The 16,412-nt window shown below is 42.6% G+C and overlaps 1 protein-coding gene across 5 annotated transcripts in view; it reads left to right on the plus strand.

Annotated features, from left to right (window-relative positions):
• The first annotated feature begins 250 nt into the window (after positions 1 to 250).
• Positions 251 to 16,412, plus strand: part of ARHGEF4 (Rho guanine nucleotide exchange factor 4) — a 355,243-nt gene continuing 339,081 nt past the window's right edge. For all 5 annotated transcript variants that reach the window (XR_010590131.1, XR_010590130.1, XR_010590129.1 and 2 more), the window contains exon 1: positions 251 to 849. Coding sequence is in view for 2 of the 5 variants with exons in the window: in XM_024103274.3 (XP_023959042.2) it covers positions 637 to 849 (213 nt within the window). In the remaining 3 variants the exon portion in view is untranslated. The remainder of the gene's footprint in view (positions 850 to 16,412) is intronic.

Raw genomic sequence — 16,412 nt, forward strand, 5'->3', positions numbered from 1 at the left:
AGGACCATTAGTTATTTCAGAATGTCTTGGCCTCTTTCCATCTGCGAGCCCTCATTTATTCTTTTGAAATTTGTAGCCTTCACAAGCTCAGCATCTGCAATATCACAGACAATGAATTACTGTGGCTACAAGTCTCTGGATTAAAAAATCCTCCTCCGTAAGAACATTTCTTGCAGAAATGGGATTTGTTCTGAGGAAGCACAATTGTCAAAAAAAAAAAAAAAAGGTTTCAAAGATAACAGCTCTTTCCTTTTTCTTTTTTTTCTTTAAATGAACAAGGGAGTACTGATGCCGGGGACTTGCTCTTTAAATAAATGGAATCTTTCTCTCCTCTCTTGGCAACGGGCAGGAGTATTCTTGTGCTGTATGACAAGGCTCGCTAGCCAGTGCTATATTTATCTTGTAGCTGTACACACATTTGCAAAAGGTCGCTCAATAAGAAAAAGAATGATCCAAGGGAGTTTAAACTGAAGAAAGTTTCTTCCACCATAGTCTAAGTTTTGGGTTGGCTTAAAGGCAAGGCTACATACTTTTGGAAGCTCAGAAAATATACTTACTGATATGAAACAAAAAGTTCCCTGAGTTTTCTGTGGAAAGATCAGGACTTTGTCAAGGAGGGAAAATATCTTTGATAAAATGGATTTAAATAGGTGCCCAAGTGCATCAGTAGAAGAGGATCAAAGACAAGGGGATGGGGAGGATGCTACTGCTGATGCTGGCAATTGCGTTGTCAGTGAAGAGCTGGATCTGGTACAAATGTATCTTACCTGTTTACCGGACACCTACATGAAAGCTAAATTCACCCTGACAGCATACCTGGCATGCTGGTTAGTTCTGAAACTCTGCAAGGTAAGAGATTTAGTACTAATCTATTGGCATTAATAGTTAACTTCATGAGTGCTGAGAAGACAAAGTGAGCAAAGCCACAATGCTGTAGAATCTGATAGTCTGAAAGGACAGCTATGTGTACAGTACAGTCTCTTAATAGCATCTTAGTAAAAGGAGAATGCAAGTATTTACAGTGTATTCAGATGGCTGTATTCAGAAATGCATGCTGCTTACAACTGAAAAGCACATAGGGAATACTATTTTAGCACTGTGAGTCGCAGTACACTGATCAATAGCTGCTACCCAACTTTCCAACATACTTTATCAAACAGATGGAAGGACTCAGAGGTACTGTATATTAAAGCTAGCCTTTGCACGAGAGGGGGAATCACATTGTAACCCTCTAAAAATGCAGAATTCCTCTCTTTATGCCATCAGACACTATCACTTTACCAGCTAAAACTGAATGGATAGGAGAGGGGCCACCTTGGATTTGATAACAGTGTAAGAAGCTGCCTGTTTCTAGTGGTATTACTGTTTGCTTTTCTTTCCATTTTGTGCTTAGTAGCATACCATAAGTGTAATTCGAACAGAATGAATCGTTAATTCACACTTCATTCATTTACAACCTAACAAGCCTTATAAATTGTAAGCTCCAAACGCGGTAGTAACAGAACTGTGGTATTCGGGAACATTACTGTGGAATGTCAAAGTGAATCAGCGATGACTTCATCATATGATTTTGTAAAGAATTTGTGGTTTGTGCTCCTCTAATAAACATATACTCACTGTAATTTATTGTATGTGGATGTGATACCCACTGATAAATTGTAGAACTGTGTAATGAATTGCATTATTTCTTCCTATCCTTCCAGAAATTTACACTGTCACTTAGACCTAGGACAGGTGATATTCAGTCCTGCACAACTGATGATTTCAGGTCAGATATTTTGTGATTCTTGGGGGTTAGACACAAAGCTACAACAGTAAAGTTTTAGTTCAGGAAGGTGATGCTTAAAACACTGGACTACAATTCAGGACATCTGGGCTTAATTCCAGCTTTGCCATAGACTTCCTGTTTGGCCTTGGGAAAATCACTTTGGCTCAGATTTTTAAAGGTATTTAGAAATGAGTATTTAGAAAGGTGTTGCAACCAGAGCACAACAACAATGCCTAATTGCCTCTACAAATCTGGGCCTTACTCTCTGTGCCTCATCCCCCCCATCTGTAAAATGGGGAAAATCCACTTTCTTTCTCCTGTCTATTTAGATTGTAAGCACTTCAGGGCTGGATTGTCTTACTATTTATATAGTGTCTAGTAGAATGGGGCGTTGACCCGGTTGAAGTTTCTAGGCATTACCACATCACAAGTAATAATTCAACATACTTTGTAACATTTGTATCCATTTCTATTCATAAAAATATTCTTCTACTCTACTAACATGTCACATTGAGAAAACAGAATGTCCTGACAGAATTTAATATGCCCTGGGACTGTAATCCTTTGGAAAATGTTCACGCTTCTAATAAATAGAAAAAGATTAGGACTATGTCCAACATTTTGTTTTGTTTGGTTTGTTCTCTTACAGAACAAAACAAGAGCAGAGGGGTGTAAGTCTATCATAAATGTATCCTGGGCTCCGATGACTGTAATATGAGCATCTCACAACACCCCAGTGAGCTAGTGACGTACTATTAGCCCCATTTTATTGATAAAAGTTAGTTAACATAGCTATGCTGGTCAGGGATGTGGAAAAAAAAAATCACACCCTGGACTGATGTAACTATGCCAAGCTAACCCCCAGTGCACACACAGCTATGGAAGAATGCTTTCATCAATGTAGCTATGGTTGCACGGGGAGCTGGTGTACCTACACCAATGGGAAAACCCCATCTTTTGGTGTAGGCTGTGTTGCCACTACGGGGTTATGCTGGTATAGCTACAGAGATGTAGCTATGCTGCATAGTGTCTGTAGTGAAGATATGCCATGAGACACAGATAGGCCAAATGACTTGTCTAGGGCAGTGGTCTCCAAACTTTTTTGATCGTGCACCCCATCACTAAAAAAATTTTGAGCACACCGAAGGGAAAAAAAAAAAAAAAAGGCAGTCGGACCCCGCCGAACTGCCCAAGAAAAAAAAAAAAAGCTGCTCGGACTCCTGCCCGAACTGACGAAGCAAACAAACAAAAAAGTGCTCCTCCTGCCGCACACCCCCTGGGATGCACGCACCCCACTTTGGAGACCACTGGTCTAGGGTTACACAGGAAGTCTCTGGAACATGAGGGAATTGAACCTGGGTATCCAGAGCCCCCAGCTAGTGCGCTAACCATTGGAACATCTGTTGTTCCTGGGTAGGTGAATGATAGTGACAAAAGATTGGTTATATGACTGTGAGGAACTGGCCAGGTCCCTTCACTTTTCATTTCCAGACATTTTAACATTTGGGAAGCAGTAGAATTTTTCTACCTAAAAGTAGTTTTTTTTGGTGGGGGTGTTAACTGGACTCCACTGAAATATATTTTACTTAACTCTGAGGAATGAAGACCAAGATTTTCAAAAGCACTTTGGGTGCCCAACTTGAGCCAACTTAAAGGGGCCAGATTTTCAGAAAGTGCTGAGAACCCACCCTCTGAAAATCAGGCCCTTTTAAGGTGCCTCACATTAGGCAGCTTAAATTATATCACTAACTCCAGGGTTACTACTTTGACCAAGATCTTCAGCATTTAATAAAACATTAGGGTCTAACCAGCCTGATTAGGTACATTTATAACTCTCAGCCATTCATATCTGCCTCCAAGATTCTTGTTTTGTGGAGGGGAGGGCAGAGCTGACCCCTTATGATCCATCTTGCTTTAATTATTACCAATACTTCTTGCTTTAATTTGGGCCAGAAATACCATAACAGACATTGTGATATTCCCACACTTGATCTTCTGGGTGGAACTAGGAGGTGCAGAGAGGCAAAGCAATGAAAATGAAAAATAATGGAGAGCAAATTTGAACACATTGAAACCTACAGAAAGGCTTGGTTCAAGTTCATTTCCCATTCTGGGCAGAGGTTCAGGCCAATTTTTTTATGAGCAGTGTAAATCATTCAACGTGTGCCTGGAAGTTCAACTTCCCCTCCTTCCCCCCCCCCCCCCCCCCCGCCAAGATATTTAATATTCAGCAAGCCGTGTCTCAGGTCCAGCTCCAATCTACAACCAATATGTTCATAGAGCACAGGCCGTGCAAAGGTGATATACAGAACTAGTATGAAACATCCTTTATAAAGACAGGGAATGAGCTAGCCAGAAAAGCCAACAACATCCACTTTATATAGCCACATTTCCTAATACTGACACCCCTAAAAAAACCAAAATCTTTGTGCTCAGGAAGGCTGGTCTATGAAGCAGACTTTATAGATTTAAGAGAATTCTCAAATGATGGCAGCAGCCAAAAATATGCATTTTCTTTCCTTTGCATTATTAACTTAGGCCCATTTCCTGCAATGAGCTCCGCACAGGCAGACCCCATTACCACTGGGGCTCTGTGAAGGAAGATAGGTCTGCCTGCATGGACCTCGTTGCAGGATCACTTCTGTGACTTTAAATAAGTACAAAATACTGTCTACAATTGTAAATCACTAACATAGTACACACCTAGCCTTAAAATAAAAAAAACTATAGACAATTTAAAACAAGGTGGGTGAAGTAATAACTTGTATTGTTCCAACTTCTGTTGCTGGAAAGGAGAAGCTTAAAATGAAGTGGGAAGTCAACAGTTGGCAGGCAGTAGGCTGCGTTATAACTTCTTGTGATGAGCCATACAACCAGTCTCCGTCAAGTGCATGGTTTTTCGTGTCTAGCAGAGTTAAGAATTTAAGGTCCCAGGCTCATCTTTGGAAGGTGTTGTGGAAGTTTCCTTTTAGGACAAGGATTAAGGATATGTCTACACTGTAATTAAAAACCCGCAGCTGGCCCATGCCAGCTGACTCGGGCTCAGGCTTCATTTTAGGTGACCTCCTAGAGCATGTGTGAAGCCCTTATGCTTAACAGTCTGTCCCACCATGTATTTAACTTGGACACTCTGGTTAGCTTCTCCAGACCTTAGGAAGAGCTCTGTGAAGCTTGAAAGCATGTCCCTTTTACCAACAGAAGTTGGTCCAATAAAAGATATCACCTCACACACCTTGTCTCTCAGATCAGCTACAAAACTGCAAACAATTTAAAACAAAGTATTTTAAAATAATTTCCTTCTGTACTTACTGCCAGCACATGATTGGAAGGTTCTATGCTTTTCCTGGACGGGTTGATAGCATTACAGACACCTAATCTTAGGAGCTCCATTTCTTCCGCTTCGCTGGGTGTGATAATGGCACACTTCTGCCAGAAGAAACACTGAACTAGTCTTGATAGGGCATAAAACCTATCTGGTGATGTTTTAAGTGCAATTATTTGTGATGTCTTTAAAATAAAGAGTTGTTATTTGTCCATACTTGATGAAAGTGGGCAAATATAGCAGCATTTAAGGCATGAAAGCAGCATAAAAATTCTGGAGGACCCCATCAAGTGGCCCTTCTCCAGATTTAGATTGGGTTAACGTCACTGATTTAAAGAACCAGTGTAAATCTCTGAAGGGAAGACAGAGGAAGATGCTCAAATAAGCGGTTGTGAATTCAGGCTCTGTATTATGATGTTTGGAAATTTGCACATGTGCTAAGGAAGAATGCTGCATAATCCAATGAAGAAGCCACTCCTCTTCAGTGAAATCTAGCTTCCAATCACACCCAGCCAGGCTCCAATGAAATGAACTTGGTGTGCAATAATGCAGCCAATAGCATAAGGAAGTGCAAGCTGTCCCTCTGTCTTGAACGTTGTGAGATCTAACAGGTGCATACAGAGCATTTGCCTCACCAGATGAAATGGGAAAACAAGCCCCTCTAACTCTCAGCTTCACTCTTGAATAGACTCGGGGAATACCTACAGTCAATGTATGCGGAGTTGTAGCCATGTTAGTCTCAGGATATTAAAGAGACAAGGTGGGGGAAGTAATATTACCTCACCCACCTTGTCTTTATAGAATCAATATAGAATGTTAGGCAATGTCACCATTTTGATTATGCTAAGTCCACATGGTATGATCAAAAAGACAGGCTAAGAGAAAATGGAAGTCATCTCCATCTTGAGATCCTCTTTAAACTTATTTAGCAAAAGGTAAAGATTACAGCATTGGGCATCAGAAAACCTACCTGGGATAGAGGAATCTAAATGACTTCCCATGGTTAAGGCACAGGATCTGGAGTCAGGCAACACTGGCTCTATATCCAGCTGTAGTGAAATCTTCCTGTGTGGTCTAAATCTATGCCTCAGTTTTCCCATCTAGAAAATGGTGATGATATGATGTGCCCCCGAGAAGTGTTGCAATGCTAAATTCAGTACTAAGGCACTTTCAGATCCTTGAGTAGAAACACAATAGAAATGCAAAGTATTATTAAATAAGCCCTTGGCTTACAAAATAGGAGGAGACAAACTTAGGAGGTGTGGCCTCACTTATGGTCAGCTGCTTCTGTAGTTTCCAAGAGTACATTTGACTTTTTAGCCTTTTCCCATAGTAAGACACTTTACTCCTACAAGGAGGACTAAATGCTTTACTAAAGAACATTAATTGTATAAGAATTAAACTCCCATTCCTTGACCCATTTGGGTCTTCCTGCAGAGCTAAGTTTAAAAGGACAAGAAAAAACTTATAGTATGTGGAAATATTTTAAAAATGTTTCTTTGATGCCAAAGCAGACAGACAGCTTTTGTGCTCTCACAGAAAGTTTAGGGGTGGGGCAGGCAGAGGGGACTAGTGTTGTTTCCAAGTAAATGTTTTCTTTTTTATATTAGTTGCTATAATATCATTTATAAAATGGCACTCTCTGTTTTGACACCCAACTTTCCTGCATAAAATGAAGGTTCAGTCATTCTTTGCTTTTACAGACAGCTGCTACTCTAATCATTCCTCACTTCAGTTATGTTCCTGAAGAGACCTTATATATTCACAGTAGAAAAAAAGGCCTAAATGAAAGTGCATAAAAAGTGAATATCAATGCATAGGAAACAGGGCCCTGCTTGGGAATTTGGTCATACAGTGCTGGCAACCCAAGACTTGTGACTTGATAGTAAAGTCCCAGCTCCTGAAGCCAAGGGATTACATAAGAATCTTGGCTTTCACTTCAAAAAAGGAAAAATAAAGAAAAAAAGTTTCTAGCTCTCCTGGCTGTGGAGGAAAGCTTGGAACTATAACACCTAAAGCTCTAGAAACAAAAAGGCAAATAGAAGTACCCCCCCAAATTTTAAAATCTCATGATTTTTGAATGGTTGGCATTGGCAATAATCGTGTAAGTGGTTTAAAGTCTGAGCCAAATATGGAAAGCTAATCCCAGCTCATCTGCTTCTGCACTTTGGGTTTTTTTCACCTACCCAATCTGAGTGAAAAATACTGGAATACATTTGTACAGGACTCTGAAAAACTTAAACCATTTCAGAAATTAATTAGAGACCCTACACTGACGTCATAAAAATGCAGACACAATTTAGCAGGAAGTGAAGAACAGCATGCCAAGCTCAATGTGCAGGGGAATTTAGATCAGCAGAATGTAAAGGGAGCAATGGACGAGCTCTTGAAACAAATAAAAAAAATCAAATTGGCACTGCTGGAAGCAGGCCGAGACACCAGGGCACACTTGTACAAAAGGAGTCCTGGGATCTTTGATGATCAGTGTGATACGGTTTTTCATGTCATTCAAAAGACAGCATTTCCAACAATTTAGTGTCCCATAGCACCATATTGCGTTAATAGTGCCTTAAAGAGAAGAGAGCCATCTTTTGAATCACCACCACTTCCTGCAGCATCTAGGTATTCCTGGAAGGGTCTAATACAGCCTGGGACAGAACAGAATGATAGCCCAAGGTAGCAATATCTGCAATCATAGTACAAGTGAAGCTATTCTCATGGTATTTCCAGTCTAGCTGAAGCCAGCAAGCATGGGAAATATTGACAAACAGCTTGTTCTTATGGGTTTTTTAGCCTAGTTGCCAACACCAGGAGATTGGTACAAGATCATAGATTCATAGAATCATAGAATATCAGGGTTGGAAGGGACCTCAAGAGGTCATCTAGTCCAACCCCCTGCTCAAAGCAGGACCAATTCCCAACTAAATCATCCCAGCCAGGGCTTGTCAAGCCTGACCTTAAAACCCTCTAAGGAAGGAGATTCCACCACCTCCCTAGGTAACCCATTCCAGTGCTTCACCACCCTCCTAGTGAAAAAGTTTTTCCTAATATCCAACCTAAACCTCCCCCCACTGCAACTTGAGACCATTACTCCTTGTTCTGTCATCTGGTACCACTGAGAACAGTGTAGATCCATCCTCTTTGGAACCCCCTTTCAGGTAGTTGAAAGCAGCTATCAAATCCCCCCTCATTCTTCTCTTCTGCAGACTAAACAATCTCAGTTCCCTCAGCCTCTCCTCATAAGTCATGTGCTCCAGCCCCCTAATGATTTTTGTTGCCCTCCGCTGGACTCTTTCCAATTTTTCCACATCCTTCTTGTAGTGTGGGGCCCAAAACTGGACACAGTACTCCAGATGAGGCCTCACCAATGTCGAATAGAGGGGAATGATCACGTCCCTCGATCTGCTGGCAATGCCCCTACTTATACAGCCCAAAATGCCGTTAGCCTTCTTGGCAACAAGGGCACACTGTTGACTCATATCCAGCTTCTCGTCCACTGCCACCCCTAGGTCCTTTTCTGCAGAACTGCTGCCTAGCCATTCGGTCCCTAGTCTGTAGCAGTGCATGGGATTCTTCCGTCCTAAGTGCAGGACTCTGCACTTGTCCTCGTTGAACCTCATCAGGTTTCTTTTGGCCCAATCCTCTAATTTGTCAAGGTCCCTCTGTATCCTATCTCTACCCTCCAGCATATTTACCACTCCTCCCAGTTTAATGTCATCTGCAAACTTGCTGAGAGTGCAATCCACACCATCCTCTGGATCATTAATGAAGATATTGAACAAAACCTGCCCCAGGGCACTCTGCTTGATACCAGCTGCCAACTATACATGGATCCATTGATCACTACCCGTTGAGCCCGATGATCTAGCCAGCTTTCTATCCACCTTATAGTCCATTCATCCAGCCCATACTTCTTTAACTTGCCGGCAAGAATACTGTGGGAGACCGTATCAAAAGCTTTGCTAAAGTCAAGGAATAACACGTCCACTCCTTTCCCCTCATCCGCAGAGCCAGTTATCTCATCATAGAAGGCAATTAGGTTAGTCAGGCATGACTTGCCCTTGGTGAATCCGTACTGAATGTTCCTGATCACTTTCCTCTCCTCAAAGTGCTTCAGAATTGATTCCTTGAGGACCTGCTCCATGATTTTTCCAGGTACTGAGGTGAGGCTGACTGGCCTGTAGTTCCCCGGATCCTCCTTCTTCCCTTTTTTAAAGATGGGCACTACATTAGCCTTTTTCCAGTCATCTGGGACCTCCCCCATCGCCATGAGTTTTCAAAGATAATGGCCAATGGCTCTGCAATCACATCCGCCAACTCCTTTAGCACCCTCGGATGCAGCGCATCCGGCCCCATGGGTTTGTGCTCATCCAGCTTTTCTAAATAGTCCCGAACCACTTCTTTCTCCACAGAGGACCAGTCACCTCCTCCCCATACTGTGCTGCCCAGTGCAGCAGTCTGGGAGCTGACCTTGTTCGTGAAGACAGAAGCAAAAAAAAGCATTGAGTACATTAGCTTTTTCCACATTCTGTCACTAGGTTGCCTCTCTCATTTAGTAAGAGGCCCACACTTTCCTTGACTTTCTTCTTGTTGCTAACATACCTGAAGAAACCCTTCTTGTTACTCTTAACCTCTCTTGCTAGCTGGAACTCCAAGTGTGATTTGGCCTTCCTGATTTCACTCCTGCATGCCTGAGCAATATTTTTATACTCCTCCCTGGTCATTTGTCCAATCTTCCACTTCTTGTAAGCTTCTTTTTTGTGTTTAAGATCAGCAAGGATTTCACTGTTAAGCCAAACTGGTCACATGCCATATTTACTATTCTTTCTACACATCGGGATGGTTTGTTCCTGCAACCTCATTAAGGATTCTTTAAAATACAGCCAGCTCTCCTGGACTCCTTTCCCCCTCATGTTATTCTCCCAGGGGATCCTGCCCATCAGTTCCCTGAGGGAGTCAAAGTCTGCTTTTCTGAAGTCCAGGGTCTGTATTCTGCTGCTCTTCTTTCTTCCTTGTGTCAAGATCCTGAACTCGACCATCTCATGGTCACTGCCTCCCAGGTTCCCAACCACTTTTGCTTCCCCTACTAATTCTTCCCCATTTGTGAGCAGCAGGTCAAGAAGAGCTCTGCCCCTAGTTGGTTCCTCCAGCACTTGCACCAGGAAATTGTCCCCTACACTTTCCAAAAACTTCCTGGATTGTCTGTGCACTGCTGTATTGCTCTCCCAGCAGATATCAGGGTGATTAAAGTCTCCCTCGAGAACCAGGGCCTGCGATCTAGTAACTTCTGTTAGTTGCCGGAAGAAAGCCTCATTCACCTCATCCCGCTGGTCTGGTGGTCTATAGCAGACTCCCACCATGACATCATCCTTGTTGCTCAGACTTCTAAACTTAATCCAGAGACCCGCAGGTTTTCCTGCAGTTTCATACCAGAGCTCTGAGCAGTCATACTCCTCTCTTATATACAATGCAACTCCCCCACCTTTTCTGCCCTGCCTGTCCTTCCTGAACAATTTATATCCATCTTTAGCAGGGTGGACACCTGCTCCTGCCTGGGAAGGGTTAAAGCAGTCTGCCCCAGGGCGTGGGGCTGTGGAAGAAAAGACCTGGGCTGATTGGGGGAAGCAGCTGCAGCTGGGCCATGCCCCAATCAGAGCCCAGCTGGCCCTATTAAGGCCAGGGCAGCCCCAAGCTTAGAAGTTTCTCTTTGCCTTCAGAAGGAGAAGGGCCTGGCTGTAGGGAGCTAAGACAGAGTACCTGGATGGGGAAAGGCTGGGGAGCTCCAGCCTGGAAAGCCCCAGGCTGCGGCCTAGCATTAGGCCAAGGGGTACTGGGGGTTGCAGAGGGCAACCCAGGTGTAGGCCAAAGCAGCAGGTCCAAACCCTCCTTGCCAGTGATGAGTAGGCTGATACTGCAGTCTGCCCCAGGCGTGGAGCTAGATGATGACTGGCAGTAGCCTGATACTGAGGTGAGGTGGGATTAGTGGGTGGGGGTTCCCCTGGGAGGGGAGACCTAGCATGTGTAGGTACTGCCAGGGGGCAGCACCCAGAGCAAGGGGCAATGGGGTCCTGGGAGGGACACGGGAGCCAGTAGGAGGACAAGGTGGATCACTGGCCTGCAGAGGGTGCTTTGGGCTGGATTGAGCTGATTCCCTGAAGAGACCAGCAGGAGGCACTGCAGGGGTGAGTCAACCTCTTATACCATCCATGACAGTACTCCAGTCATGTGAGTTATCCCACCAAGTCTGTTATTCCAATTGCATCATAGTTCCTTGACTGTGCCAGGACTTCCAGTTCTCCCTGCTTGTTTCCCAGGCTTTTTGCATATGTGTATAGATGAGTATCTGAAGTGGAACTCTATGGGTTGCCTATCACTATTCTCTACTCATATGCTATATGAGGGGATATTCCAAGACAAACCTGAAGTACAGTCTGTGAAGACAGGTAGCCTTACTGGAAGGGAGAAAGAAGATAGATGATTTGATGATCAACAATTAAAAGAGGATGGCTGGACTTGTGGTTAAGGCACTAGAGTTCTGTGTTCAGCTTCTGGCACTGCCACTGATTTCCTGAGTGGCCTTAAGCAAATGATTTAATCTCTGCCTCAGTTCCCTATCTGCAAGATGGGGGCAGTACTTCCTTTCTCCCATTCTTAGTCTCATTTTAGACTGTATAGCTGTTTGGGTAGGAGAATGTGTCGATGTGTACATACAGTGCCTAGCACAATAGGGAGCCCATGCTTGGTTGGGGGCTCTAGGTATAATACAATGAGCAGGAGTAGAAATATAAAGGATGCTTACCTGTTAGCAAGGAGGAGGAAGTGGAATTTAGACAAAGTTTTTTTTAATTCAAGTTACTGGGGCAAAAGTCATCTAATACTTAAAGCGGAATTTCTTAGGACAACATATGGAGGGGAGGAAGAAGGGTGATGAAAGGAGGCTTTAGCAACAGTGTATTGCATGTTCTTTTGGCTAAATTGTAAGCTCTGTGAGAATACCAAAACCAGGTGTGTAAGACTGATAACAGGGATGTGCTGTATGGGTAGGATGTGAGAGATTACAGGAGGTGTTGCTAGACCACTAGGGAGAAGTCAGTGTCATGGAAGGTCAAGCAAATCAGCATTTGCATAATGTACAACTTGGAAATAGTTTCAGCAATAAGCTTATGAAAAAGGTGACTTCAGTGGGAGCAAGATTGAACCTCTCCTCACTTGAGAAAAAGGTTAGCTACAGAATATATTATACTTGCCAACTTGGACAGGCTAAGTTTGAAACTCAAGATGTGACTGACTGCTGTAGTGTACTGAAACGAAATCTGCAGAATCAAAAGGTTGTTTTTCAAGCCTCATTTGTTTTCAAAATATGCAATCCTTGGGGAGGTGGATACTTTACAGGAAGTTGCTTGTTGTTTTTTGCAGAATATCCGAATTAGACTTGTATAAATTGGCTTTTAAAAAAGTGTAACATTGCTGTGATAATGGTAAACCGTAGTCAACGAAGGAAACTATTTCAAAAGGCAATGGAAACAGAGAAAAATAAATGAAAAAAGCAGATAGCTTTGAAAGCTGCTTTAAGCAAGTTTCAATGTTGTGGTTTTTTTTTGTTTTTTTAATTTATCCCTGTAAAACTAGTTTGGTTTTAAATTGAATGAGGTATATTTATTTCTGGAGCTTCAGGAGTTGCATATAGAGATAATCTGCTTCCATGTCCTTCTCCCAAGACCCCACCTATTCTGCTTTTGCCCTTGTAGCTCTTTTTTGCCCTGGAATCTGCACAGAACTCATTGTATGATCAGGGGTTTAAGTGTGCTTGATAGGAGTTGATATTAAAACCCGGTGTTGATATCTGTAAAACGGGGAAGCTCTTCAGAGATAAACGGGATACCAACCACAGAGATGAGTGCAAAAACTAAAGGTGAACTGCAGAGGATCTTAAATACTGAGACACAAGGTGGGTGAAATGATCTTTTACTGAACCAACCCTTGTTAGTGGAAGATTCAAACTTTTGAGCATCTCAGAGTTCTTCAGATCTGGACCCACATGGGTACAACACCACTTTAAATTATTTATGAAAGAATACAAAGAAATTCAGAACTATTTAAAATGGAATTATTACTTCATTTATGCTAAAATGAGTCACTAACAGTGAGGATCCTGTAAAAAAACTCACTCTTCAAAGATTTCCTTATTTCATTTAGTCACAATTTGATCCCATTGAGACAGCATGAAAATTTTGGCCCTGATCCCACAAACGTGTAAGCACAGGCATAACTTTGCTCACCTGAGTAATCCCACTGGGTTTATCCATGTGAGTGAAATAGTTATGCATAAGCTTAATTGTTTCCATGGTTTGGGCCTCTGTCTCATCCCAGACCCTAGGTTCATCTGAGGCACAGATGGAACCTGGATGAAAAAATCTAGACATGTTGGAAAATGGAGACTGGGCAAAGAATACAAGGAATGGGGAAGGATTTTAGTGTTTAATAGAAAAACATTGGTGTTTTCCTTTAAGGGATCCGTACGAGAGCTAGCCAAAATGTTTGTAATAAAACCTGTTGAAAGTGGAAAGTTTTTTGTTTTGTTTTTAATTTCCAGCCTAAAGTTTAGGGCATTTTCACCAAAGTTCATGAACTTTTCAGGAACCTTGGGCAAAATTTCAAGCAAGCGTGGGCTGATTTATGGTTTGGGTGAAAATCTGGATGGCTTTGACCCCAAGCCACAAAAAACATTTAGCATTGTGTTCTAGCCTTCATTTGAAGCCAGAGCAAAATGGAACTCAAGGGTGGAACCCACACAAGCCAAAATTGATGCTTTGAAGCCCTGTGAGCTGAGTCTACTCTGTTTCTGACAACTCTCGCTAGCAGTGAGCTGCAAAGCAGGTCTAGTCTGGGATACATACGTAGTGAATGAAAGCTGTTAGCATTTCAGACCTGCTTAGTTTTAATGAGTTATATTCCAATCCCACAAGCTGATCAGTGCATAAAGCATGAGAGTCGATGGAACATAGAGGTCTGATCACATGATGGAGCATAGAGGTCAGTTTATGTGGATCAGTTTGCAGAATCAAGGCTTGAGTGCTCTCAGTCCCTTATCAGTGGGTGTCCACAGAGGACAAAACTGCCATTGCTACTTCACTAATACTATGCTGGCAGTGTCAGTAGAAAGGCCAACTGCCTTCTTGCCCTTAGAGGTGATTCCCCAAAAAGATAAATGAGAGTTGAGACACTGGCAGCATGCATGGGATAGCCATAGTCTATGCTGTGTTCATTCTATAGATATTATTGTACTCAAATTGGCACCCTTTAAGGATTAAATTTGCTTTAATAGGTAAGATGACATTTCTTAAGCATAATTTTGACATTTTGAGTATGGAAAAGCAGTCTCTTGAATGCGTCCTGGATGTTTTCCAGGTCCTTTGTTTTCTGGTATGCATCAATTCCCTTGATGTTCCCTACCAGGGCTAAAGCATTATAATCCTCTAGGTTGACAGGTTATACACCCAAAAGGAATGACTGTGATCATATAATTGGCTCTCCAGTATAACACTGGCCATAGTTAAGACCTGTTTGAAGTAGAGCAGATCTTTTAGAAAAAATATCCAAACTGGATTTAAAAATTGCCAGTGATAGAGAACACACCCCTGCAGTTAGTCACTGGAATAATTGACCAATTTCCCTCACTGTTACAATTTGTGACTTACTTTCAGTCTGCATTTATCTAGCTTCAACTTCCAGCCTTTGGGTCATGTTATAGACCTGTCTGCTAGATTCAAAAGCCTATTATCATCTTTTTGTTCCCCATGTATTTACTTATACCAAGTCACCCCTTAACTTTCTCTTTGTTAAACTGAGCAGATGGAGCTCATGAATCTATCTCTAGACACAGCATAAGGCATGTCTCCCAATCCTTTAATCCTTCTGGAGGCTCTTCTCTGAATCCTCTCTAATCAATCAACAACATTCTTGAATTGTGGACACCAGAACTGGCTACTGTGCTCCAGTCATGGTTGCACCACTGCCAAACACAAAGGGGTTTACCTAGGCAGACAACCTTGTTGCTTGCAGTGGTGAAATTCCTTGCAATGGATTGGAATCTGCAACTCTCATTCACTTACTCGTGGCAGTAGTCCTAATAAAGCCACGTGCCAGGATTGCAGAATCAGGCCCCAAGTTGGTTGTTGGACAATTCAGAGAGCAATATTACTTCCCTAGAGGAAATCTTTAGAGGAAGATTTTTATAACATAGCGTCTTAATAGTGATATTTTCTGTGTTGGTTTCTGTAAAGCGACAGTGAGGTATAGTTTACTGCATCAGCTGTCTTGTGCATGCTGTTCCTTTTGTCGGCCCTAAACTGTGTACCCACGTTTTAAACAATAGCTTAACAATGGCAACCTCCTCTGCTTCTTTACAGCATGAAAATTGCTTGACTTGAGTTTTCCTCAAAGGTAATTTCTATTTAAGTCAATTAATATTTTTCTTTCCTCTAGCACTTGGAGTTTGACACTCCCTTGAGTGCCAGCACATAAATAAAATAACAGGCCCTAACGACTTGGCTGCAGAGATGAGGGGTTGTACTCAATAGAGAAATGAACAGAAGTATCTTTTTAAATAACCATATTAGAGCAAGTCCATGGCTCATTAAATAGTTACATGGTAACTATATAGTCTAGTGTGCCTGATGCTAGTGGAGATTTCCTGGGACTACTAGCAGTGTGTTTCTTTATAAAACACTGGGGATTAGGTGAGGACAATAGCATTAGCCATGATCTTTGAGCAGAGGAGGGAGCAGGTCTTATTCCTGTTAGTTCTCCACCATCTTCCCCAGCTATTCCCCTGATACTTTCAATGGGAGTGCCTCATGACTAGCACTGTGAGGGTGGTAATATTTCCTGTGTACAAATCCCTCCTGGGAGAAAGGGAGCTGTTATTTCAATGTGGTTACAGAGCTCTGGAAGCACCTCAAATTCTAGAAGCCTGGTTTTCTTACTCACCTCAGAAAAGTGCCAATCTGCCTGAAATTTACCAATTGTGGCCTCTAGCCAAAGGAGTCAGTGTGGTTGAGGTTAATCAGGTAAGACAAGTTAGAGATAATAGCATTAAGAGGTGTGCTATGATTTTTTAAAAATCTCTCAAATTTGCTAGTCAGCTGTCTACCCTAGCACTTTTGTCGATATAATTTGTCACTCAGGGGCAGGGCTGGCTCCAGGCACCACCTTAACAAGCAGGTGCTTGGGGCGGCCAAGGGAGAGGGGTGGCACCTGCGGCAATTCGGGGGCGGCAGGTCCCTCACTCCCTCTAGGAGCGAAGGACCTGCCGCTGAACTG

The sequence above is a fragment of the Chrysemys picta genome, chromosome 9 (genome assembly GCF_011386835.1).
Source record: "Chrysemys picta bellii isolate R12L10 chromosome 9, ASM1138683v2, whole genome shotgun sequence".
Taxonomy (NCBI): Eukaryota; Metazoa; Chordata; order Testudines; family Emydidae; genus Chrysemys; species Chrysemys picta.